Consider the following 25,317-nt stretch of genomic DNA (forward strand, 5'->3'; position numbering starts at 1 on the left):
TTTCTTGCATTTTACAACTTTTACTTAGTTTAGACTACGTCCTTCGGATGAGACAACAAAAACCGAGGTCCCATGTCACAGCAGGTGTGGCACGATAAAGATCCCTCCCTGCTCAATGGTCGTAAGCGCCGAGCAATCAATAAAAAATCAATCAATATACAATCAATCAATAAACAATCAATCAATAAACAACCAATAAACAATCAATCAATAAACAATCAATAAACAACCAATCAATAAACAACCAATCAATAAACAATCAATCAATAAACAACCAATCAATAAACAATCAATCAATAAACAACCAATAAACAATCAATCAATAAACAACCAATCAATAAACAATCAATAAACAATCTATGAATAAACAATCAATCAATAATCAATCAATCAATAAACAACCAATCAATAAACAACCAATCAATAAACAATCAATAAACAATCAATGAATAAACAATCAATAAACAAACAATCAATAAACAATCAATAAACAATCAATAAACAACCAATCAATAATCAATCAATCAATAAACAACCAATCAATAAACAATCAATCAATAAACAATCAATCAATAAACAACCAATAAACAATCAATCAATAAACAACCAATCAATAAACAATCAATAAACAATCAATCAATAAACAATCAATCAATAATCAATCAATCAATAAACAACCAATCAATAAACAACCAATCAATAAACAATCAATAAACAATCAATGAATAAACAATCAATAAACAAACAATCAATAAACAATCAATAAACAATCAATGAATAAACAATCAATAAACAAACAATCAATAAACAATCAATCAATAAACAATAAATCAATCAATAAACAATCAATCAATAAACAATCAATAAACAATCAATCAATAAACAATCAATAAACAATCAATCAATAAACAACCAACCAATAAACAATCAATCAATAAACAATCAATCAATAAACAATCAATCAATATACAACCAATCAATAAACAATCAATCAATATTTTTCGTAGATAAAATTGTAATTTTAGAAGACTTAAGCAATAGATAGTGATTGACAAAAGTTATGTCTTATGAATAAATACATCCTTGTGAAAGTAACGTCTCACAAAATAATAACCATCTGACTACTGTGTAACAATATCAAATGACTACCTCTAACAGCAATGAATATTTTTACAGATAGAGATGTACATACATGAATATATTTGATGAAGAAATTGAACAATATTGTGTTGGCAGTTTTCCACCAGCATCTTTCTCTAGAGAGATTTAAATGTAGTTGTTTTCACTTTTCCATTGGTGTCTTTCTCTAGAGAGATTTGAATGTGGTTGTGATGGAAACTGTTTCATTCTGTAGTCGTTTAGTATCATAATGACAACAGAGTAGCTTCCCTTTGTATTTTGATATATAGTGGTCATTTAAATAGCTTGTAGATTTACATGGAGTGTGCCATTTAGATTTCAGTGATGGAACAGATTTTGAAAACTAACTACGGAACTTTGACTTGTAGGTTATGAAGATCCGGGAGGTCCTGAACAGCATAGAGAAACCCAATGGTCTGTATCCCAATTACCTGAACCCGCGGACCGGGCGATGGGGCCAAAGTAAGTCAAACTGTCAGAGAATGGAGGGACTTGTTACTAAAAATAGAATTTTGGCGAGGTTTGTGTGACCGTTTGCTACATCATTATAAATGGTCTACGTGGGTTATAATATACAGATAGGGATGTGCTAATCACTGATAAGTCCCTACAAATAGTACTAAGAAACCCAAGATTTGGTGTAGAGGAATAGTTCTGTGCTCTGTAGCTTTAGTATTGATCATTACCTTTGAATTATACAAGACTGAGACATCATCCTTACTGAAATGAAAGGTCGCGTACAATGTTAATTGATAACTGAAGGTCAAATTTAATGAAAGTCAACATCATGGTCAGGGACAAGAATGTCTTGTTCTGTTTCATTGTTTTATTTTAAACAATCCTATTTATAGAAACCCAACCAATCTTCATTGTTTTATTTAACATGTAGTATGGAATGAGGAAATATAAATCTGACATAAATGAAATAGATACTTGTTACAAAAAGACTTTGTTTGTAAGCTATACATCTGTAGCTCACACAGCTATTGGGACCCCGGGGGACAGTTTGATACAGGTGACTGTATTTGTAAGTTATTTATTTTCAGTACTTTCAGTACTTTGATTGAATTATTTATCTATAGGTCACACAGCTATTGGGGCCCTGGGAGACAGTTTCTATGAGTACCTGTTGAAATCATGGCTGCAATCTGGCAAGAAAGACGAAATGGCCAAGAAAATGTATGATGAGGCTGTCCAGGTGTGTAACATTTATAACAAGCATTGTGTATATAACTCAGGTGTAGAAATCACAGGTATGTAACATTTATAACAAGCATTGTGTATATAACTCAGGTGCCCTACACAGGCAAATGTGCCTCACATGATTTTCAGGTGAAATGCTGTTCACATGAAATTCACATGAACCTTTCACGTGAAATTCACATAAATTTCATGTGAATTTCACATGAAAAGTGATTCACGTGAAATACTTTTCACGTGTTATATCACTTTTCATATTGGTTCCTTGCGAAAATTTTAATGTGATTTTGATTTTCACGTGAAATTTTTTTTCGTGTGAATTCACATTTTATGCTCTTTTAACATGAATTTCGCATAGAAATTTTCATGTGAAATCCATGTGAATTTCACATGAAATTCATGTGAATTTCACATGAAATTCATGCGAGGCACATTTGCCTGTGTATAGTAATCACAGTTTCTGTCCGTTGTTCTCTCCATTTGTCCATCTGTCCATCATACTTTTATGTAATATCTTGCGTAGTTGTCAGATTTTGTCTATGAGTTCCTGAAGGCTAAAAGAAGACACCTACCTAAGCATTGTAAAATCAGTAGATCAAATGTCAAAGTCACATGACTTAGGAAGCACCTGTCCCATCTATCAGCATTTTGTATTGCCTGTTTGCAGACTGATTTTTGTTTGGCCCTGTCCGTTCCACTTGAATCCTTTGAAACTGCTCAACTGATTTTGTTCAAATTTTGTGGGATTGTCAGTCATCATATGCAATTAAGGCAAAGAAATATATATGTTGGTTTCCACTTTCACCTCAAAATTTCTAAGGGTCGGTAGGTACGTAGGTTTTTTTGTTTTTGATTTCATAGGTTGAAATATTTTTGAATGATTTAGTATTCTACTATGCATAAAATACAGTGAATAGATTATCTAGTAATCAAATAAAAGTTATATGATAAAACAAAACATTTCTGTAAACAAAGCAAATGGTTGTTTTAATTTTGTAGTTAACACAACTAGCCTAAACGGTAAGTGATGGAAAGTTCGTATTTTATACTAATAACTTAACTGAAGCAGACAGCATTGTTGTCAAGTAACCGGTGCATGATAATTGTTTGCATCGGCTGAAGTTGACTTATAAATTTGATTTATGAAGGATTGTTCTGATATTCGGCAACGGCTTTATTCCAAAAATCCAGCCAAGTCAAACAAAAATACAGCCAAGCCAAATCTCAGCAGTGAAAATACAGCCAAGCCAAATCTCAGCAGTGAAAATACAGCCAAGCCAAATCTCAGCAGTGACTATACAGCCAAGCCAAATCTCATCAGTGAAAATACAGCCAAGCCAAATCTCATCAGTGACTATACAGCCAAGCCAAATCTCAGCAGTGAAAATACAGCCAAGCCAAATCTCAGCAGTGACTATACAGCCAAGCCAAATCTCAGCAGTGATTAGCCTTAGCCGTGGTTATGGTTCTTGTGTGTAAGATCACGATCACTATTTTTATATCACGTTTGAAATTTAGATATGAGAGCGGAAAAATATGTGTTAGCGTCAGCAGAAATTTTTAGGGTCTGTCGGGAAAGTGGAAACCAACATATATTTCTTTTTGGCCTGATCATATTGCGCCGTCATTTTGATTTGACAAATTTTACAGGAGTTATGAAACATTCGTGCTTCACTTTTTTGCGGCATTGGGGGACATGGCTGCTCATAGCGATCTTTTATGTGATAAAATGTATCTTGATTATATGATATATTGTGGAAAACAAATGCTGCAGTGTAAATCTTTGTTGAGATCTGAATCTGTGCAGTCTCAGAGAAGCTTGTGAAAAAAACCTCTATTATAAATCTTTATTGATACCTGGTCATTGTAGGCCATCTCGGAGAAGCTTGTGAAAAAGTCTCCAGGTGGGCTGACGTACGTGGCTGAATACAAATCTGGAAGACTGGAGAATAAAATGGACCATCTAGGCTGTTTTGCAGGTCTGTATATGTATTCTTTGTTGTGTTGGTGATGGAAATGTTGGATATTTGGATCTTTTAATGCACACAATCAAACATATCATGGCAACAGCTAGAGATAAACTAAGTACATCACATCAAACATGCAGTTCATTTGTTTTGTAATTTACGAGATACTGGTGCACATTAATGTGTGTATTCTGTCACATACTGCTACATGTAAACACTATGACTATAAATGTCTAGACACGTTATTCTGTTTTTAGCTCACCTGAACTGAAGGTTCAAGTGAGCTTTTCTGATCACATTCTGTCCGTCGTCCGTCCGTCCATCTGTAAACTTTTCACATTTTGGGCTTCTCCAGAACCACTTGGGCCAATTTCAACCAAACTTGGCCAAAAGCATCCTTGGGTGAAGGGCTTTCAAGTTTGTTCAAATCCAGGGCCATGTCGTTTTCAAAGGGGAGATAATCACAAAAATGCAAAAATAGGGTGGGGTCATTTAAAAATCTTCTTCTCAAGAACCACTGGGCCAGAAGAGCTGAAATTTACCTGAAAGCTTCCTGACATATTGCAGATTCAAGTTTGTTCAAATCATGGCCCCCAGGGGTAGGATGGGGCCACAAGTGGGGGGATCAAAGTTTTACAAATATATAGGGAAAAACTTTAAAAATCTTCTTCTCAAGAACCACTAAGCCAGAAAAGCTGAGATTTACATGAAAGCTTCCTGACATAATGCAGATTCAAGTTTGTTGAAATCATGGGCCCCGGGGGTTGGATGGGGCCACAATAGGGGATCAAAGTTTTACATACAAATATATAGGAAAATCTTCTTCTCAAGAACCACTGAGCCAGAAAAGCTGATTTTTACATGAAAACTTTCTGACATAGTGCAGATTCAAGTTTGTTCAAATCATGGCTCCCGGGGTAGGATGGGGCCACAAGGAGGGGATTCAAAGTTTTACATACAAATATAGGGAAAATCTTTAAAAATCTTCTTCTCAAGAACCATTGAGCCAAAGAAGTTGACATTTACATGAAAGCTCTCTGACGTAGTGTAGATTCAAGTTTGCAAAAATCGTGGCCTCCAGGGGTAGTTGGGGCCATAATAGGGACTAAGGTTTTACATGCAAATATATATGGAAAGTCTTCAGATATGGGCCAAGGTGACTCAGATGAGCGATGTGGCCCATGGGCGTCTTGTTATTTTCAGGTGGCATGTTTGCATTAGGAGCCAAGTACTCCGATAATGAAGAAAAGTATATGAACTTGGGTGCCGGGATATCAAACACCTGTCATGAATCTTATGCAAGATCAGGTAAGTTACACACCTGTATATATCAAACACCTGTCATGCATCATACACAAGATCAGGTAAACCACACCTGTAGATATCAAACACCTGTAATTAATCTTATACAAGATCAGGTAAGTTACATAGCGGTAGATATCAAATACCTGTCATTATCTTACACAAGATCAGGTAATTTACACACCCGTAGATATCAAATACCTGTCATTATCTTACACAAGATCAGGTAATTTACACACCTGTAGATATCAAACGCCTGTCATGAATCTTACACAATTTCAGGTAAATCACACGTATTTTACTGTAAGCGTGAACTCATTATAAGTGTTCATTGTAACTGTATTTGACTGTAAGTGTGAATTCATTATGAGTGTTCACTGTAACCGTGTTTTACTGTAAGTGTGAATTCATTATAAGTGTGTTCACTGTAACTGTGTTTTACTGTAAGTGTGAATTCATTATAAGTGTGTTCACTGTAACTGTGTTTTACTGTAAGTGTGAATTCATTATAAGCATGTTTGCTGTAACCGTGTTTGACTACTTGTGAATTCATTATAAGTGTGCTCACTGTAACCGTGTTTTACTGTAAGTGTGAATTCATTATAAACTTGTTCGCTGTGACTGTGCTTCACTGTAAGTGTGCATTCATTTTAAGTGTGTTCAGTGTAACCATGTTTTACTGTAAGTGTGAATTCATTACAAGTGTGTTCACTGTAACCATGCTTTACTGTAAATTTGAATTCATTACAAGTGTGTTCGCTGTAACCATATTTTGCAGACTGAGTATAAACTTTTTGGAACAAAATTTCAGGCCAAGATTAGAAACTTTTGTAAATTGAATTTTGTTTCATTCCTTTGTTTCTGTTGAGCATGAAGAATGTCATTTACAAAATATTGTAAGTAAGAGGAAAAACAATATTACTATCAAGATTAAATAACATAATCAGTAGTGAAGTAAAAGTGTTTCAATTTGTTGTGTTTAAGGTAGTAGATATGTAAATTAATTTGAGTTGGCCATTTTTCTGTTGGTCTTTCCCAATCAAAATTTCCTCCTAAAAAGAAGCTTCACTATATAGGTAGGACCAATGTTTTCAAGATTACTGAAGCAAACTTCCAAATTTGTTTAGCCTAACAGTGTAGATATTTTGTTGAACAAGAAGAACGTCCCATTAGTCATCATATACACAGCTTAATGACTTAGCTCAATGGTTACGATAACTGTATGCTTTCTCTCTCTCTCTTTCAGAGACAAAATTAGGTCCCGAGGCATTTAGGTTCGATGGAAACACAGAAGCTAAGTCGATCCGACAGAACGAGAAATATTACATACTGCGCCCAGAAGTGGTAGAAACTCACTTCTACATGTGGAGATTGACCAAAGATCAGAAGTATAGAGACTGGAATTGGGAAGCTATTCAGGTATACCACAAAGAGTTTTACTGTTAACCACTTTACTGTAAACCACTTTACTGTAAATCACTTTATTATAAACCACTTTACCGTAAATCACGTTACTGTAAACAGTTTTACCGTGCAGAACTAAAATTTTGCAGGAGTATAATTTTACTTTTCACTGTAGGCCAAAATCATGAAATCAAAGGGGGAGAGCAGGGGGCTAATTTTGGCCTATTCAAATTGCCAAGAAAAGTTAACCTCTTGTACAATTATCAATACTTGGGTCATGGATAATGTAGATAAAGGCTAGAAAGGAGATTTGAACTATAATCTTGACATTTTTTTCCACTTCATGGTGTGGATTTTCCGTGTTTTGTAATTAAATATACACTTAGAAATGGACACCCAGGGTGTACTGTTACTCGTTATCATGATCCGAGCGCTCGGCGAATATAGCAGGTATTTTAAGATTCAATCTCCCAATTCACAACCATTAAAATCATTGACAAACATTGTGGCATCAGTTATAAACTCAACAAACTTTGCCTCCGCTGGGAAAGCCCAGAAAATAATCAAAGGAGAAAACTAGCATGTACACAGGTGGGAAAGCCCAGGAAATCAAAGGAGAAAACTAACATGTGCACAGCTGGGAAATTATTTTAGGAGCCCATTGTGCCATTTTTACCTATTGAGAAATCACTTAATAATTAGTTCCAAGTCATTAAGTTATAATTTACTAAATAAACATATTATGTAATATGAAAAAAAATAGATCTAAATGTATTTATATCTTTATGTGAAAAAAAAACAACCCTATTTTTCAATTCACAGATTAAGTTATATTCACTATTCAAATATCTTGATAAGTTGTCATTTAGTTGTAGCAAAAAGCAATTTCTAACAAATTGCAATATGACCAAAAAAAAAATGTTTTCAGCTGAAGATGTAAAGGGAAAAGAGTGGATGACAGGTTTATTTTGATCAGATATTTTGTTTATTTTTAGGCGTTAGAAAAGAATTGTCGAGTGGATGGAGGATACACAGGAGTCCGAGATGTTTATCAGTCGAACCCGTCACAAGACGACGTGCAGCAGAGCTTCTTCTTGGCAGAGACTCTCAAATATCTCTATCTCACGTTCTCTGATGACTCCCTCATCCCCCTAGACAAGTGGGTGTTTAACACAGAGGCGCACCCCCTACCCATAGAGAGTGCCAATAAAGTGATTGAGAAGAAGGAGAGATGAATACAATGATTAAAGTCCCAATAAAAAGGCTGTGATTGGACAAAGTCACTGTGTAAGTGTGTGTACAAGCACCTGCTACTTTCATTTTGTAATGTCTCTATGATGACATATGGAGTAAATTCGTTTAATGGTTATTGTAAACCATTTGAACTCTGATTCTGAAAAGTCTAAATTTATCTCATTTTGAAATATTCTTTGTCAACGCTTCTTCTTGTTTTTATATGGTAATGTGTTTTGGAAATGTGTGTACAGTGTGTGAGAGATGTGTGTACAGTGTGTGAGAGATGTGTGTACAGTGTGTGTACAGTGTGTGAGAGATGTGTGTACAGTGTGTGAGAGATGTGTGTAGAGTGTGTGAGAGATGTGTGTACAGTGTGTGAGAGATGTGTGTACAGTGTGTGTACAGTGTGTGAGAGATGTGTGTACAGTGTGTGAGAGATGTGTGTACAGTGTGTGAGAGATGTGTGTGCAGTGTGTGAGAGATGTGTGTACAGTGTGTGGGAGATGTGTGTTTGGTGGACGAGACAATTATACACAACCTCTGCTTAGTACTCAGAAATAAAGTGAAGGGTTGTCTGTACATTGTAACATGCTCAGTCATACATTTCTGTGGATTGGAGTGGACAATTTATTATATATAAGTTTTATAGGCATTTTCTTTTCAACATTCAAACTAAAAATAGAATTCTAATTATACTGTAAATTGATTAACGGGACCATGAGAAAAGAGAAATTTATTTTTGTTGTCCTCCCCACCATTTCTGATGAAGAATATCAGTTTGTACAGTTGACAATTTGTCCACCTTTCTGTCTGTCTGACAATCCTTTTGAAAGTTTGTATTCTCAGACACTAGTCTAAAGCTTTTTGTTTTCTTTGTGAATGCACATTGACAGGGACATACGTTTTCCTATGAGTTTCTGTCTGCCAGTCTCTCTAAAGACTTTAAACCTGGCCAATCAGGTTGCAAATACTTTTGACTTTGGGCTTCATATTTAGGGAGCATATTTTCATGTGGCAGTTCTTTACCAAATGTAATGAAAATTTCAGTGCCGTCTCCAAAATAAAATAAAAGTGGAAGACCACGAATCTTTAATTTTCTTGTTTGCAATTTCAATAAATTATTTTCTTTTTTTTTTTTAAATAAATATTTCAGATTGATTTTTTGGGGAAGATAACACCTGGTGAAAAAGATCAAACTTTGTTAGACGGTGCGTGTCGGTCTGGTCAAAATTTAGCCACCGCGAGAGAAAAGTTTCAGCGAGGTCAGATTTTGGTTAGTTTCAGCAAGGTCAGATTTTGGTCGGTTTCAACGAGGTCAGATTTTGGTTGCTGTGAGAGAAAGGTTTCAACGAGGTCAGATTTTGGTCGCTGCGAGAGAAAGGTGTAAGGGTTTCTTACTGTACATACACAAGCTGAGATATACATCCTCACTGTTAACAATAATTTGTCATTTGTATTTAATGCTTTGATAATTTTCTTCACACTTCACTTGTTCTCACAAAGTAGGAGAACACATTTAGGATATTTATTTAGTATTCAGTAGATAGCGTGTACTCGTGTGGTAAGGCATTGTTTGTTTGTTGCTATACGTCGCATGCCAGAATTTTTTTTTCGAATGAGACTTAAAACAACTAACATTGAAATAATCTTACGTAATTGTCTCGAGTTGTTAGCACCATAAAATGTAAATATTTTAATGTTAGCATTAGTTGAACTTATTGACATTATGTATAATCGATAGTCAATTAAATTACAATGATTGAACCCTCTCGAACGTGAGACTAAACTACAAGTTTTCAGGGGGTTACGTCTTGATGTGTACAAAAAACTGTATATATTGTTGAAAACAGATTTTTAATTCTTGTAAAAGCTACATCATGTGTAATTTGTAGTTCTGATAGATCTTTAAATAGTCATATGTTTTTGCTTTTGGTAGACTTTGTTTTTAGCCACTGTTTTTATTTTGATGACAAGTGCATTCCATTTATTTTTTGCTTAATATTAAACGCACTAAAATTCAGTAAGTGGAATTTAGTCAGAGGAAACAATGATTTCATAAGCAGATATAGATATTATCTATGACTTGTATAGTAATTATTTATTGTTGATAGTATGTATTTGACAGATGCAGCAGGAAACATAGAGATGTGTTAAATTTTGAAGAAAAAAATAATTTGTTCTTAATCCTGTGTGAGTGTTTTTACGTTTCGATAAGAAGTCAGCGTTTTAGTTGTGAATTTAGATTTTCTATTGTGATAACAAAGTAATCGTACACCAACATTAGATAGCATTAGTTGTATATATATATTGCTGTAAAGTTGTCCTCTCTTATCAATTGAATTATAGTGATTCTATTATGTGTTCATTCAATAGTCATGTATTTATAATGCTGTCATTCAACTCATTAAATTCAATTTAATAATATTACTGAGGTGTTGCCATTCTTATAAACAACATGTCTTATAAACAATAGGTGAAAAATGTCCAGCTCTTCACCCAAAGCTATTGACGTCTCCCGGAGTGAAAAATGGGATGTAAAACCACATGCGTATATACAGACAAACAAATACACAAATTTTCGATTTTCATATTTTAACAACCAATGTAGGACAGGATATTTATCTACCAAAGGGACGTTTTTGTACTGTTTTAAGAGAATTTTTGTACTGTTTTAAGAGCGAGTTTAGTAACACACAAACAGCATTCACTTCCCTCTAGTGTTTACAAATTATAGATGTAAAGTCACAAGGAAATCACACACAAAACACCAACATCACGAATAATGAAAATCGTTAATACTGTTTTTAATTTTAAGATAAAAAGTGTATAAAGATGAAAATAGTGTGTCGACATGCTGTGTTTTAATTTATTTTTGAGTCGGCTCGCGAAGCGAGATGCTCCTTGCTATCAACGGCGTGCGGATTTACCGCGTCACACAAACTATCTGTGTTTATAATCATGCGCGTGCAAATAGTTCTTATTCTTTAGTTGTTGAAATTTCAACACTGTTTGGTAAATATCATTCCTTTCTTATCCATACTCTTTAAAACTATTCCGATTATGATTATGCGCGACATAACAAGCAAATTCTCCTTTTAAAATGTTTTGTCTGATCTGTTTATTAGACAACGTGAGCGCGTATGAATATATTATTTCAAGAACGACTTGTCTAATTTCAACATTGTCACGTGACGTTTTAGCGGGAAAAATATCGTGTGTTTACAGAAGTTGGCGAAGAGACTGATAGTGTGTGTTCACCGAAATTTGTGTTATAGGGTGAAAATATCTACGTACATTTCATCGAAGATTTATGTTATCATGGTCGTTTTCCTGCTTTTTCCCCTTGGAATACTACTTTTGACATCAACTCTTCTGCACGAATCGATTCTTTATTTCCGTTGAACCTTCAGGATCAGGTAATTTGATCGCTGTGGTACCTGTATTTTTCATATTTTAAAAAGCGTCACCTCGGAGGAGCTAGATGCCATGCATGGGAAATGGGGTGGTCAATTGTGAGCGTGCTTCAGTTTTGATGACTACAACCTTTGTACTGTGTGCTAACTATTGGTATGTCGCTTCTCATCGGAGATTCACATGTTCGCCGGTAATGTTCATTAATTCAATATCGAATATGTGCATTGTTGAAACATACAGATGGACCACAGATTCATACTGATTACCTTTTCTTGTAAAGGGGATCAAAGAGAGTGCAATGAATACATTTTCCGATGTTGTGTTAGGAAACAGTATATAGGAAAATATTTTTTTCTCAAGAATTGTTCAGGAAAATAATGTCATGACAAGTCAATGTTTTGTTTGAATTATGACTCTCAAAATTCCTCTCTTGGCCTAGAGTGTAAATTATCTTTAAGTATATACATTATGTTAAAATATATACCCATAGGCGCCTGGGTCAAGGATATTGCACTATAACGTATATGTAAACAATGGATGAAATTCGAACCACAAATAAATATTTCTCTCTGATCTATGGTGTCTCTTTATAGATTTTTTCATGTTCCAGGAAGCTTAAATACACGTATCATTATCAGAGAACACTAATTTATCCACGTTTTAAAAAATGTCTTATCCCACTGATTCATAATATATAACAAGGCTTGCAACTCAATCTACCCCTTTCCGTACCCCATGAGAGATATTCTCCAAAACATTGACGAGCAGATGAAGAGAGAGTCGACTCTCAGGCCCTTAAGGCCTTTGATTTTAATTTTCCATATTTGTGAGGGAATATTCCATTATCGCCTTCATATGTTTATATCGCCTTCATATGATGTTTATATCGCCTTCATATGATGTTTATATCTCTCAACTGATTCGATACACAAGAGCATGTTCTGCGTATGATTAATTTTAACATTAAGGCTACTGACTAATGAGGTGTTACTACAGGGGTTTCAACAGTCTGGTTTAAAGGCAAATTTTATGGTCGTTATAATTATCTTATTTACAAATGCAACTTATCATTAGGTGAAATGCTGTCTTGACATGTTGGGAATGAACGTCTACAAGTAGAAAAGTACTCATCCTAACGTTTTCATTGCTGGAATTTTTAACTGAAAGTTAGGGCAGCGTTATCGAAATCAATCATTTCTCTCGCATCAGGTATCACTTCTGCAATTCGTAGGTTGTTTTACTAAACACACGTTAACGTCAAACGAAGGCAGTCCCGTGGGGACCGAGGTTAGAATAGGTCCCCTGTACCCCTTGCTTGTCGTAAGAGGCGACCAAATGGGGCAGTCCTTCGGATGAGACCACAAAAACTGAGATCCCGTGTCACAACAGGTGTGGTACGATGAAGATCACTCCCTGCTCAAAGGCCGTGAGCGCCGAGCATAGGCTTAAATTTTGCAAACTTTCATCGGTGACCTCTCTATATGAGTGAGCGGACGTTAAACAATACATAATATTGGCTCAATTTTAGCTTCTTCATAGTCAACTTCTTAAATTTCATTTTCAGCTGGACGCGGTGTTTGTGTTTCTCAGTTGATTAGATACGCGAGAGTATGTCCTGCTTATAATACATATTTATTTTATCAACGCAGGCTACTGACAAATGAGATGCTGGCAGACAAGTTGTTGTCCCCCTTTCGGCAGTCTCGTTTAGAGTCAGCATTTCGCAGATTCTGTAATCGTAATAGTTGTCTGGTTTGCTAGTGCAGCCTGTGGTGGGTTGAGTGCTGTCTGACTTGTTTCATGCCTGTTGTTGGGCCGTGCTTGGGGTACTGGCTTTGCCTGCTGATAACTCCGTTTACCTGATCAAGATAAAGGGCTTACGGCGGATGTGACCTGTCGACAGGGGGTGCTTACTCCTCCTAGGCACCTGATCCCACCTCAGGTGTGTCCAGGGGTCCGTGTTTGGCCAACTCTTTGTTTTGTGTTCCTTATTAGGAGTTAGAAGATTGATCACCGTTTGTTATCTTTACCTTTCATGATTGATTGATTGAATATTGTTTAAAGTCCCTCTCGAGAATAGTTCAATCATATGGAGACGTCACCACTGCCGGTGAAGGACTGCAAAAGTTAGACCTATGCTTGGTTCTTAGGGCCTTTGAACAGGAAGGGATATTTACCGTGTCACACCTACTGTGACACGGGGCCTCGGTTTTTGCAGTCTCATCCGCAGGACCAACCCCCTCTAGTCGCCTCTTACGACAAGCAAGGGGTGCTGAGGATCTATTCTAACAAGGATCCCCACGGGATTCCTTTTTTGAAGTTACAACCTTTTATGAGGTTATAAGGATTCAACAATGTCGTTTAAACCTATCTTTTCTTAACCTCTATGATCCTTAGAATGCTTTTGTTTGCAAATAGAACCTGCCACTATGTTGAATGCTGTAAAACGTGTTCCATATGAATTTAAAGGCTGCTGTTTTCATATTGATTATTACTAAGAGTTACACAGTTTCCCAGATCAAGATAGAGGATTCACGGGAGGTGTACCTGGTCAACAGAAGTTTACTTTCCCAGGCATCTGGTCCAACCTCCGGGGGTCTGTGTTTGTTCATTTCATTTAGAATTCTTTGTATAAATTCTTTACTCTCGCTGTATAGTATTCTCAAAAAATGTAAAGAACTTTCAGTCAATTTGAAATCGCAAAACTTTTCTCATATCAACAACATAAAAATGTATGACTTTACAACACTTTACACGACGATTCCTCACGATAAATTACATGTACAAGTCTAGACTTTCTGAAATCATAGACAGTTGCTGCATCAAAAAATGGAAAAAGGAAATATTCATATATAGTGATCAGTCATCCATGGTCAGAACATCATTTTGTCAAACACCACGCACAAGTACTCTGAAGATGAAAAAAAAAATATCCTGGAGTGTCTCATTGACAATATTTTCGTAGTCTGTGGTGATCAGATCAGGTACTCTTCTAACAGTCTATTGGAGTTCCTATGTACACGAGCTCCTTTGTTAGCTGATCTGTTTTTATATCCTTATGAAACTGTGTATTCAAAGGCTTACCACATGAGAAGACAAAACCCAAAAGTCTACTGTTTGTATATCAACATTGCACAGATAACGTTTATCATAAATCCGTTATAATTTGACTAGGACGTGTGAACTTTAGGGGTAATTATAGTTTCTGTGGAAACGAGGGGGTTATTTATATTCAGTCTTAAAGTATGTGGGAAATCAGTCGCGCTTCGGTTTGAATTTATTTCAGCTTACATTTGATGTGAATCGTTCGAAAACTTACATAAATCAATTTATGAATGATTTTGCCGCAAGGGAATACAAGTGAAACCATTCAATTCCACACTAAAGCAACGATAATCGTCGTCATTTCAAACACTACATCCTTTCGCTATCAAATTCGCCTCCATGATAAACAATGTCTTCAGCGCATGCGTCACTTCATTTTGTAAAACACCTAGAGGCCCAAAAGGGGTGAAATGACTTACTACCAGTAAATCGCACAAAAATCTAACTTTTTCAGTTTATTTCTCATCATACGCACTGCCTTTCATTTCTGTGAATGGACTTATATTATTCTTCTAAATATGAAAATGTTGAATTACTGGAAACAAAATAAGTAAAATTGGGAATAAAAAATATTAAAAGACCATTTGCTCAGTGTGTACTGCATTCATGAAATGGGATTAAATATCATATTAAAAGAACCGCATCTCGTGTGTCTATTTTCCCCCTTATATATTCATTCATTTTTATTTTATTATTATTATATTTATTCATTATACCTTCTTTTTTAGAGAGAGAGAGAGAGAGGGGGGGGGGGGGCTCTTCTTATAAGGAATTTCATACCATGAATTGAAAAAGAACGAATCTATGACAGAACAACAAACCTGTGACATAAGAACTTTATTTGTTTATACAGACTGTTAAACTGCAAATCAGTAAAAGGTGATTAATTTCAGTCTACTTAACAATACATTCATTGGCGGGTCTCAACGGGGGAGGGGGTTGCATTCCCCCTTTTGATTTTGGAGAGAGAGATAGAGAGTTTATTTATGTGGGAAAACCACTTTCAATCACCCACGTCTCTCCAACATGAGGTCACCGCTTGGAAACAGAAGTGGTCAGTCGTAGATTGAGTTGATGCCAAGTGGAATGCTTGTTGGAATTCAATAAAGATATTTTCCAACCCGCAGAAATTATAATTCTTCATCGGCTGCACCTTACCCTTTACCAACTGCAAAGCAGAAGGGTCATTTTCATTTCAACACGTACTTGTAAAGATGTACTTACGTTCCATAATGGGCAAGGAGAGACTTTCTGGAGTGTCATTAATGAACAATTACCCCAACATCCAGATGGACATTAATTATCTAACAAAGAGATTCATTCACATGCATCCGAAATAATCAATTGAACTCTTTTAGGGAAAATGTCAAATGATGAATGCCGGATCAAAATTTAATTTTAAATATTAATTCATGGGGGAGGGTTTCAAAACTCCTGCAAGTTTATGCAATCCGACATTGATATTCATGCACCGTGGCCCTGATTATTATTTTCAACATCATCAAATTTAAGGGGGGGGGGGGTGTTCATGAAGACTAAGTAAATCAAGTTTTTTGTCAGACATTGAACATTTATCAATGAACATTGTAAATACTTTTGTCATTTTAAATTCCTTTTTAAAGGATGTTTTAATCGATAACGTACTTATAAATCTGCATGCATACGATAAAATAAGTGCACTGTACAAAACACATATCATGGTACATTGTATCAACAACATTCAACAAATCCTTTGGTTCACCTCTCTTTAAAAATCAAGATCCGTGCCTGATATTATGATCGAGATCAATCAAATTCAATCCCATCTATTTCAACACTTCTTTTTTTCTTTTTAAAAAAAATATTTATTTATTTATTTATTTTTTGTTTGTTTGTTTGATTGTTTTTGTTTTGTTACAACAATGCCATTTTCAAAACAAACAGCACAGCAAATACAATATGCGCATTTATTTCAGACAATATCGAACATTTTTCATTCCACCAAACACTTAGCCTAGAATAATTTATGTAACAACTTCCTTTTTATCTTTATTGTTTCTGTATTTTCATATTCAGAAAAATATGTCCACTTATAAAAATACGATGCGTGTAATAACAAATGAACTGAAAAAGTTAGATTTTTGTGCGATTGACTAAAGTAAGGCATTTCACCCCTCTTGGGCCTCTAGGTGTTTTACAAAATGAAGTGACGCATGCGCTGAAGTCATTGTTTATCATGGAGGCGAATTTGATAGCGAAAGGATGTAGTGTTTGAAATGACGACGATTATCGTTGCTTTAGTGTGGAATTGAATGGTTTCACTTGTATCCCCTTGCGGCAAAATCATTCATAAATTGATTTATGTAAGTTTTCGAACGATTCACATCAAATGTAAGCTGAAATAAATTCAAACTGAAGCGCGACTGATTTCCCAGATACTTTTTGAAGGCTTGGACAGAAACGAGGGGGATAGGAAAGACCGAATATAAATAACCCCCTCGTTTCCACAGAAACTAGGGTAATTACTGCCGTTTGATATTCTGTTGCTGTTATTATGAGTTAGGTTATTTGTTGTTGGTGTTTTCAGTTGCTGTCTTTTTTGCGTGGTGACCCTCACAGTAATGAATATTTTACACAACTTTTTACAAACGATTCATACAGTACATGCACTATGTAACACACCGTCGTTTTTCTAAATAATTCAATGTTTGCATCAATCAGAATAGACTTTTTTGCTATAGAGAAATATACTATTATCCTTTGTTATTTCTGAGCAACAGTCAGCCTTTTATCGTGTCAATATATCGATCGCTTATTTATACTGCAACGGGGAAATCCAGTATTTAAAGTTAGGCGAGATGAATGGTTTATATTTAGAACACGCGAAACTAAAACTATTTTTACTTTAAAATCGTGGAACACGGACGTGAGGAAATCATGTCAGGTATGTATTCTATAATGTATTAATATGTGTTTCAGCAATGTTCTCATATTGTGCCGTCATTTCGGTGAGGAAATCATGTCAGGTATGTATTCTATAATGTATTGATATGTGTTTCAGCAATGTTCTCATATTGTGCCGTCATTTCGGTGAGGAAATCATGTCAGGTATGTATTCTATAATGTATTGATATGTGTTTCAGCAATGTTCTCATATTGTGCCGTCATTTCGGTGAGGAAATCATGTCAGGTATGTATTCTATAATGTATTAATATGTGTTTCAGCAATGTTCTCATATTGTGCCGTCATTTCGGTGAGGAAATCATGTCAGGTATGTATTCTATAATGTATTAATATGTGTTTCAGCAATGTCCTTATGTTGTAGGTTATTCTATTGTAGATATATGTTATGAGCTTGAACACTGTTCGTTATCTTATGTTGTAGGTAATTCTATTGTAGATGTTATGAGATTGAACACTGTTCGTTATCTTCGCCTTCATATATACTTTCTGTTTATCTAGAGATCGAAAAATTGAGAGATGAGCACAAGAAACTAAAAGATCTGACTGTGTGCAAAGTCTGCATTGAGAGTCAGGTATCGTACGTATTCATGCCGTGTGGTCATCTGGTTTGTTGCTCGGACTGTGGCCCAGCAATGCGGACATGTCCAGTCTGCGAATCTACGGTGAAAAGAAGAGTTAAGGCCAATCTGGAATAAGAAACTAGGAATATTGCACGATGAACAAGGCGTGTCGTTATGTGGTGTGCAGGACTCGTTGCGTTTTGTTATCTAGCACAATGAATCTGATTTGACACAACTTGTATTCATATTATAATTTTCTTACTGGAGAGAAAATTAGATTCAGTTTCAGAATGGACTGACACTTTTTTAGTGACGATGTTTCCGCATTTCAAAATTTCAAATTACAGGTAATGTTCAAAGGGACATTGATGCAGGGAATTAATTCTACAGTAATAGACTCCGAAATAGGATATGAAAAGAAATTCAAAGTATGACATATGCTCACATATTTCCGGACTTCTCCCGAAAGATAAATGAATATACTAATTATTAAAAACCTGATATGTGCATGTTTATAAGATGTTATACAATAATATTTGCAATAATATTGTATTTATCAACCAATAAATATGAAATAACAGACTTTAAGACCAAATATTGATACATGTACATAGAAAATAGATGTTTTCTTATTTTAGAAATGTTCTCTTGTTTCTTGTTACATGTGTTTAGTCCATCTAACGATAAAACCTACACTCTCAGTGAGGCAATCTACTTGGATTAGGGGCTTGACATAGAATGTAATAATGTTTTCCAGTTTTGATATACTCAGTACATATTCTACGACCATAATTAGTATTTTAACAGTACATAAGACGTCTAATCGCAAGAATTCAATATAACTACAAAGAATACATTTTTTATCATTCCATATTATCTAAAGGCGATGTTGTAACCCTTTGGGAAGATTTTAACACTGGATTCGGTTCGTTTAGCTGTCATTTATTCTGAAAAGTAAATAACGAACAATGATTAATCCTATAAAGAATAGAAAATTGAAAGTAGGGCAACCAAGGACCCCTTCACACACCAGAGGTGGGATCAGGTGCCAAGGAAGAGTAAGCATTCCGTATTTGACTGGTCATGCCCGCCGTGAGCCCTTTATCTTGATCAGGTAAACAAATCACTGACTAAAGATCATCTGCGTTCAACATATTCGTGAAACAGAGGCCTATATCAGTGTTTCCTCCGCTGGGGTCCGTACTGTATGTCGCAGATTGACATTTTTCTTTGTCGGCGATGAAGATACTCGTCATATATATGGTTCAAGAAAAACACTAGTTAGTTTGGTGAATTATACAATGTAAGCAATTAATCCGATGAATAAATGGGAAAATGCATACAAAGCAAATATACTTTTGACTATACTAACAAGATAACTCTACTTGTATAACTCATTTATGTGGATATCAGTGAGCAGTCGAGGTAATATCTAAAATTAGTACAATGTAAAGTTTCAAAATATAAAAATAACTATTGATCGGTCTGACGTGTCATTATTTTAACACTTGTCTGGTATTCCCATTTTTTATTTATAGGGTGTTTACACATTCTCGTGTACAAGTTGGGATTAATTGTAGACGGTAAGATAGCTCATTATTAAAGTTTCAGTGAAATGAAATTTAATTTTGTTTATTAGATCATGCCACATAACAGGTGAAATGCCATCACTACCAATTTTAAATGACAGGAAACTTATGAAATGTTTGATGACATCTCTATGGTGCAGCACAAGAGACGAATTCACCAGATACTCAATCACAATCGTTTTAATTTCTTGTGGATTTCAATGTAACTTACTATGTATCCGACCCATGTAACATGTACAGGTCCTACACTGTGGAAAAATAGTAAGGGTAGTCCGTACTTTAAGTCAGGTATTTTGGGGATAGCTTAGTTCAACTAGATGTTCGGCTGTTTTCAGAACGAAATTATTTCTGTTTTACAATTTCACTTTGCATGGATCCCCCATGCTATATTGCAAGTCAATCAAACTCATGTTCTGCTGTGGTTATTTTTAGGAGCATTACATTTGTTAAAAGGGGAGGTATCACGAAAATAGGGCGTTCTAAAAATACCATTATGTTGTACGTTATGTATGTATGTCGCAGATTGACATTTTTCTTTGACATTTTTCTTTTCTCGTCATATATATGGTTCATATATGGTACATTTGCTTTAATTGCAGTACAACAATGCTTACACTTAAATTAAACCAAAATTTAAATGTCATGTTTTTTCTTTTAGAAGGCGAAGCTGAGTTTAATGCGTTTTATCTTGCTACATCAATATTACGGAGGAAGAAATGTCTACACACGATGTTGATGTCGGTGGAGGGAGGCAGTGGAACGCCGCCTCTCTCCTTGGGGACGTCAACAATGATGACCAACCAAAACCAGTGATTTCTGAGTGTAGTGATGTATGTAGCAATGTATGTATTCATTCAAAAAGTGATTTATAGTCCATGTTCGTATTTTTATGAAACGCATTATAGAAATCCCCATGCTTTCAGAACAAGCTAAAATGACTTATGTGAATTGTCTTTCAGAGCGAGAGGGACAATGTTTTGTTGAATGAAGCTGCTCAAAATATTATGAGACATGGATATCTGCCACGAATCGTTCGAAGAGCAATTGACCGCATCCACGAGAAACATGGTAAATAAAAATATTACATCTGTTGCGGGTTGGTGTAGTTCAGATAGAATATGCCAAACGACAAATCAATTGCAATATCTTTTTCAATTCAAAATGTAAATATGTTGCTGAGTGTCAAACATAGGTCACGATGTAAAAGCTGAAGTACTTCATATACAGCTGTAGACGATGAATGGAAAACTTTTGAAGGGACGTATTAAGAAAAATGAAAAGTCATGCTTTCTTTCCGATTTGATAATAGCCGACTTGCAATTGTGCTGATTTGTTTTTATGGTTTCAGATTTGTCAGAATATTCCAATTTGATGCTTGATTGCAGGTCCAGGCCATGTACTAACGGATCAGTGCCTTCTGGACGAAATCGAAAAAATGCAACAGGAAGGTAATCTACCAAATGCCAGATTGAAAAGACCAACACACGCATGCGCAGAGAATCAACACAACGTGGCGATGTCTGAAGGTAGTTATTGCAATACAACTGACAATTTAAGTCATTACGATGTTTTAGCTACGCCTGGAAAGTGCAATGCATTGCTGCCCGTGGAATTGAAGATCCAGAGGCATCTAGTGTTTGGTCTGTTCCTCTGTCTGTACATCCGTCCGTCTCTATCTGCCTGTCTGTTTGTGGCAATAAACTTTAACCTTGGTCATATCTTTTACACCATAAGAATGATACCTTTCATATTTGGTATGGGCATTTCTTGTGGCAAGACATTTCCATTGAGTCCCTTGGGGACCCGGGTTATAATAGGTCATCAGTAACCCTTGCTTGCCGTACACATCGACTAAATGGGGTGGTCCCTCGGATGAGACAGCAAAACCCGAAGCCCCTATCACAGCAGGTTTGGCACGATAAAGATCCCTTCCTGCTCATAGGCCGTAAGCGCCGAGCATAGGTCCAACTTTTGCTGCCTTTCACAAGTAATGGTGATGTCTCAATATGAATGAAAAATTCGCGAGCGGGATCTTTTAACAATGTACAATCAACCGTTCCATTGGCATCTGTATTGTTCATCTGGTGACCTTTACATTGACCTTTGATCTACTTTTAGAAAATTCGAATATAAGCTATATCTTTTAAATTGTAAGAGGTACCGTTTTGATATTAAGCATGTGCATTTTTTATTAGAAAACATTTCCAACGGTATCGGATTTATTGACCTTGTGACATTGACATTGACCATTGACCTAGTTTGAAAATTATTCAATCAAATGTTGTAAGCTGAGTACATCAGTGGTTTACAAACACATCTTGATTTCCTCACTTAATAAGTCACATGATAACTTAATAAGTCACATGATAACACATCTTCACTGTCAGTATGATGCTTTATGTAAAAGCATAAATTCACCTCCGGCCTCTGTTAGTATCGTACTTCTCAGGTACATAGAGATCTACATTGACCTAAAATGTCAATAATTGTATAATATTCCACATACTTTATAGTGAACGGAAAAATGTTTCCCTCATAATTCATGTGTTGTTATAAGTTTCAGTGATGTATAATATGATAACGGTATCTTTAAAGTTGTAGTTAAATTCCGAGGTTGGAGTTCAGTTTCTATTCTAGATCTGGATGAAATGCGACAACAAAACGAGGAGATGAGACGCCTGCTGGTCTGTAAAAGCTGTGACAATGGCAGAGTAAGCCATGTCATAGTCAACTGCGGTCACATGATATGTGTAACATGTACCCGGATGAAGAAATGCTTCTTTTGTGGATCAGTAATTGAAAAAGTACAAATTGTCAAGTTCGGAGACAACCTGTAGCAAGGATTTACTTTCTCTATGCATTCCTGAAAATGGGTTTTACATCCATGTAAAATTGTTCCATTATCGATTGAAAAGATGTAATGTAAGTAGGAAACATTGGTAGTGTCTTTTGATGATAGCTAGCTGAATAAAACCCCAAAATAATGTAATGACTGTAGAGAACTTTATTCCATAAACTTCGGGTATTTTTGTGTAATATACATATTTCATTTTTGATCAATGACAAGGCGTTATTATGTGTTTGACAACAACTACGAATTATTCGATGTCAAAATTATCAAAATTATCTAAATTTAGGTTTAAGTTTATGGGAAATAAATTACTTATGTGATTTTTTCTGAAATTGATTTTGGTAATATCATGAAGGTCAACACGTAATATTTACGAATTTAAAAACAAAAGGGGATTTGTCGAGTGTCGACAGTTCATCACAAATCTATATGTACAATAAGATAAAAGTAGTTGACACTGTTCTGTAAACTATATTGCTATGACTACAACTCACATTGTAACATACCCTTCGTTATGTATGAAATACCATAAGGTAGTTCCATCCTTGTGTGGCTTATCAATATTAATGGTTGAAAGTCGAAAAAATATTGATTTCCATTCAATATAGTTTAATTTGATTGATAACCAACAAAAATGTATATATTGTTACCTTTTTGAAGATGTCAGACATACAAAAACAAAAGTATAGGTGAACATAAGAAAATCACACATTTCAGTCAAACAGATAAAAATTTGTTATAATTATAATTTTCAATGTCAATTTGCAACATTTTAAAGAAACCTGCTTAGTTAGTAATATTTCTAAATTGATTGTGGATATTAGGGGAACACTGAATAATAGGCACACAGTAGAGGGAATACCAGTATGGGAGTTATTGCCCTGGACAACAATTCTTTATTATAAACAATTGATTATCTATGGAAAATATAAACTTTTTCAAAATCAATAGTTTACCAATTCTTTCATTTTATCTAATGAATAAAATTTCACTGAAAGATATATTTCTTTACCGTTAAAGTTTAATTTGATAAAGATTTTTGCAAACATCTATGACATTACACGAGGATCGATCTACCTTAAGTCATAAGAGTTGACAGGAACAGGAAAATCGTACCTTAAACAGACTACTGATGAAAACGTTTGATTACTGGGGGAAAAGAGAGAGAAATCCATTCAGAATATATATGCAGTAATATGGCTATTGCAATAAAGGGGGGCGACAGATAAACAATGATAAACGCCTCTATCTATGATATGTATTGACATAAGTCAAGATAGGAGGCAACCCAAGTAATGAGGCCTTAATAGGAAGATACGGTGACCCTTTAGCGACAGAATATTTATATCCGTTCCTTAAAGTTTAAAGAAATCTACCAGAAACAGAATGAATGACGATGTGCTAAGTGTATATAGAACGCGATGAAATTTCCCAAACTCGTCAGATATGAAAGGGATTTTACATGCGTCTGCTCTGAATCATTGACGAATTCTGTGTTCTAAGCTGTCATTTATAACGATTTATCGATCAAACCAAACGCGCTCAGTTTGTTATGGTATGGATAAATGCGTTCCTATAATTGGATAATTTTCATGCATAGTTTTGAAATGACAGATTATATAGCTTTAAGGGAAACTGGCGATAGAATATTGAACTGTCGGGTATTTGTAAATCCCTCTACGTGACGAGTTCACAAACGTCACCATGTCTACACGACAGACATTGTATCCTGTTATGATACATGTATAATGATGTGGAGGCGATGTTACTAGATTCTAGTGTGTGGACTACACGATTATTTTTACTAAAGGGTCATTTGTTATTGCTTGTAATTAAAAGCGATTTCTTATCAGAGGACTTACTGATAAACATGAATATGAATTTTATCAGGCAAACTATAACGTTTACAACCGTATCGTGGCTCTTTCTTGGGAAATTCTGCAGTGCAATACAATATTTGTAATGCATATCACGAGTCGTCGTTCTTTGTTGAACCAATTACATCATGCTAGACTGAGAGGACATATCAGCATATATCTAAATATATATAAAAGCTTTTAACGTCTATAACAGTTACCAGTGATAACACCACATCACGTAGAATTTATCTCACATTATCAATATTGCTTTGAAGTTTGACAAATTATTGAAACAATGGAACGTATCCCAACTGATAAAAATATACTGGGTTAGGTTTTCCTGTTCCTTTTCAAATTTGTTAGTTTTTGTGAAGCCTTTAAATCATTCTCTTTCGTGGAATGTTTTCAATATCCTGTGGCAATGAGTCAGATAAAGTTATAGCCACTTGGCTGTTTTTAATTTTTCTGCACAGCATTCTGCTATGATAAACTTTAAGAATTCGTTGTTTTTAATTAATATTTTCAGGAAAAGGGCTCAATGAGAAAATAAGGACCAACACATTTTTTATATCTTTTCTATCACATCCTTTATTGGTATAAATTATAAAGCCCATTTCCTCATACGTAATTATATGTTGTTGTTTGTAGTGCTTCAAATAAAATCCCTACATCATCGCATTTTGTTTCTTTGATATGTACGTCTACATATAAATCTGCTGTACAGGATAATCTATAAATTCTAATTC

General features: G+C 35.1%; 2 protein-coding genes across 12 annotated transcripts in view; both read left to right on the forward strand.

The window, feature by feature from the left end:
* LOC125673750 (mannosyl-oligosaccharide 1,2-alpha-mannosidase IA-like) overlaps window positions 1–10,676 on the forward strand; it is a 47,145-nt gene extending 36,469 nt beyond the window's left edge. Inside the window, exons 6-11 of the mRNA XM_056159525.1 lie at window positions 1,509–1,602; window positions 2,223–2,338; window positions 4,211–4,319; window positions 5,511–5,615; window positions 6,856–7,028; window positions 8,009–10,676. Of these exons, the coding sequence (XP_056015500.1) occupies window positions 1,509–1,602; window positions 2,223–2,338; window positions 4,211–4,319; window positions 5,511–5,615; window positions 6,856–7,028; window positions 8,009–8,248 (837 nt within the window). The 3' untranslated portion in view covers window positions 8,249–10,676. The remainder of the gene's footprint in view (window positions 1–1,508; window positions 1,603–2,222; window positions 2,339–4,210; window positions 4,320–5,510; window positions 5,616–6,855; window positions 7,029–8,008) is intronic.
* A 6,237-nt stretch (window positions 10,677–16,913) lies between these two features.
* LOC125673244 (baculoviral IAP repeat-containing protein 2-like) overlaps window positions 16,914–25,317 on the forward strand; it is a 16,089-nt gene continuing 7,685 nt past the window's right edge. Inside the window, exons 1-6 of one of the 11 annotated variants that reach the window (XM_056159551.1) lie at window positions 17,105–17,265; window positions 19,811–19,855; window positions 20,520–20,703; window positions 20,821–20,929; window positions 21,247–21,387; window positions 22,499–25,317. The exon at window positions 22,499–25,317 is cut by the window's right edge and continues 355 nt beyond it. In XM_056159551.1, coding sequence (XP_056015526.1) covers window positions 20,578–20,703; window positions 20,821–20,929; window positions 21,247–21,387; window positions 22,499–22,698 — 576 coding nt within the window. In that variant the 5' untranslated portion in view covers window positions 17,105–17,265; window positions 19,811–19,855; window positions 20,520–20,577 and the 3' untranslated portion in view covers window positions 22,699–25,317. The other 10 variants (XM_056159548.1, XM_056159549.1, XM_056159550.1 and 7 more) reach the window with 10 other exon arrangements.

The sequence above is a fragment of the Ostrea edulis genome, chromosome 3, assembly GCF_947568905.1.
Source record: "Ostrea edulis chromosome 3, xbOstEdul1.1, whole genome shotgun sequence".
NCBI lineage: Eukaryota > Metazoa > Mollusca > Bivalvia > Ostreida > Ostreidae > Ostrea > Ostrea edulis.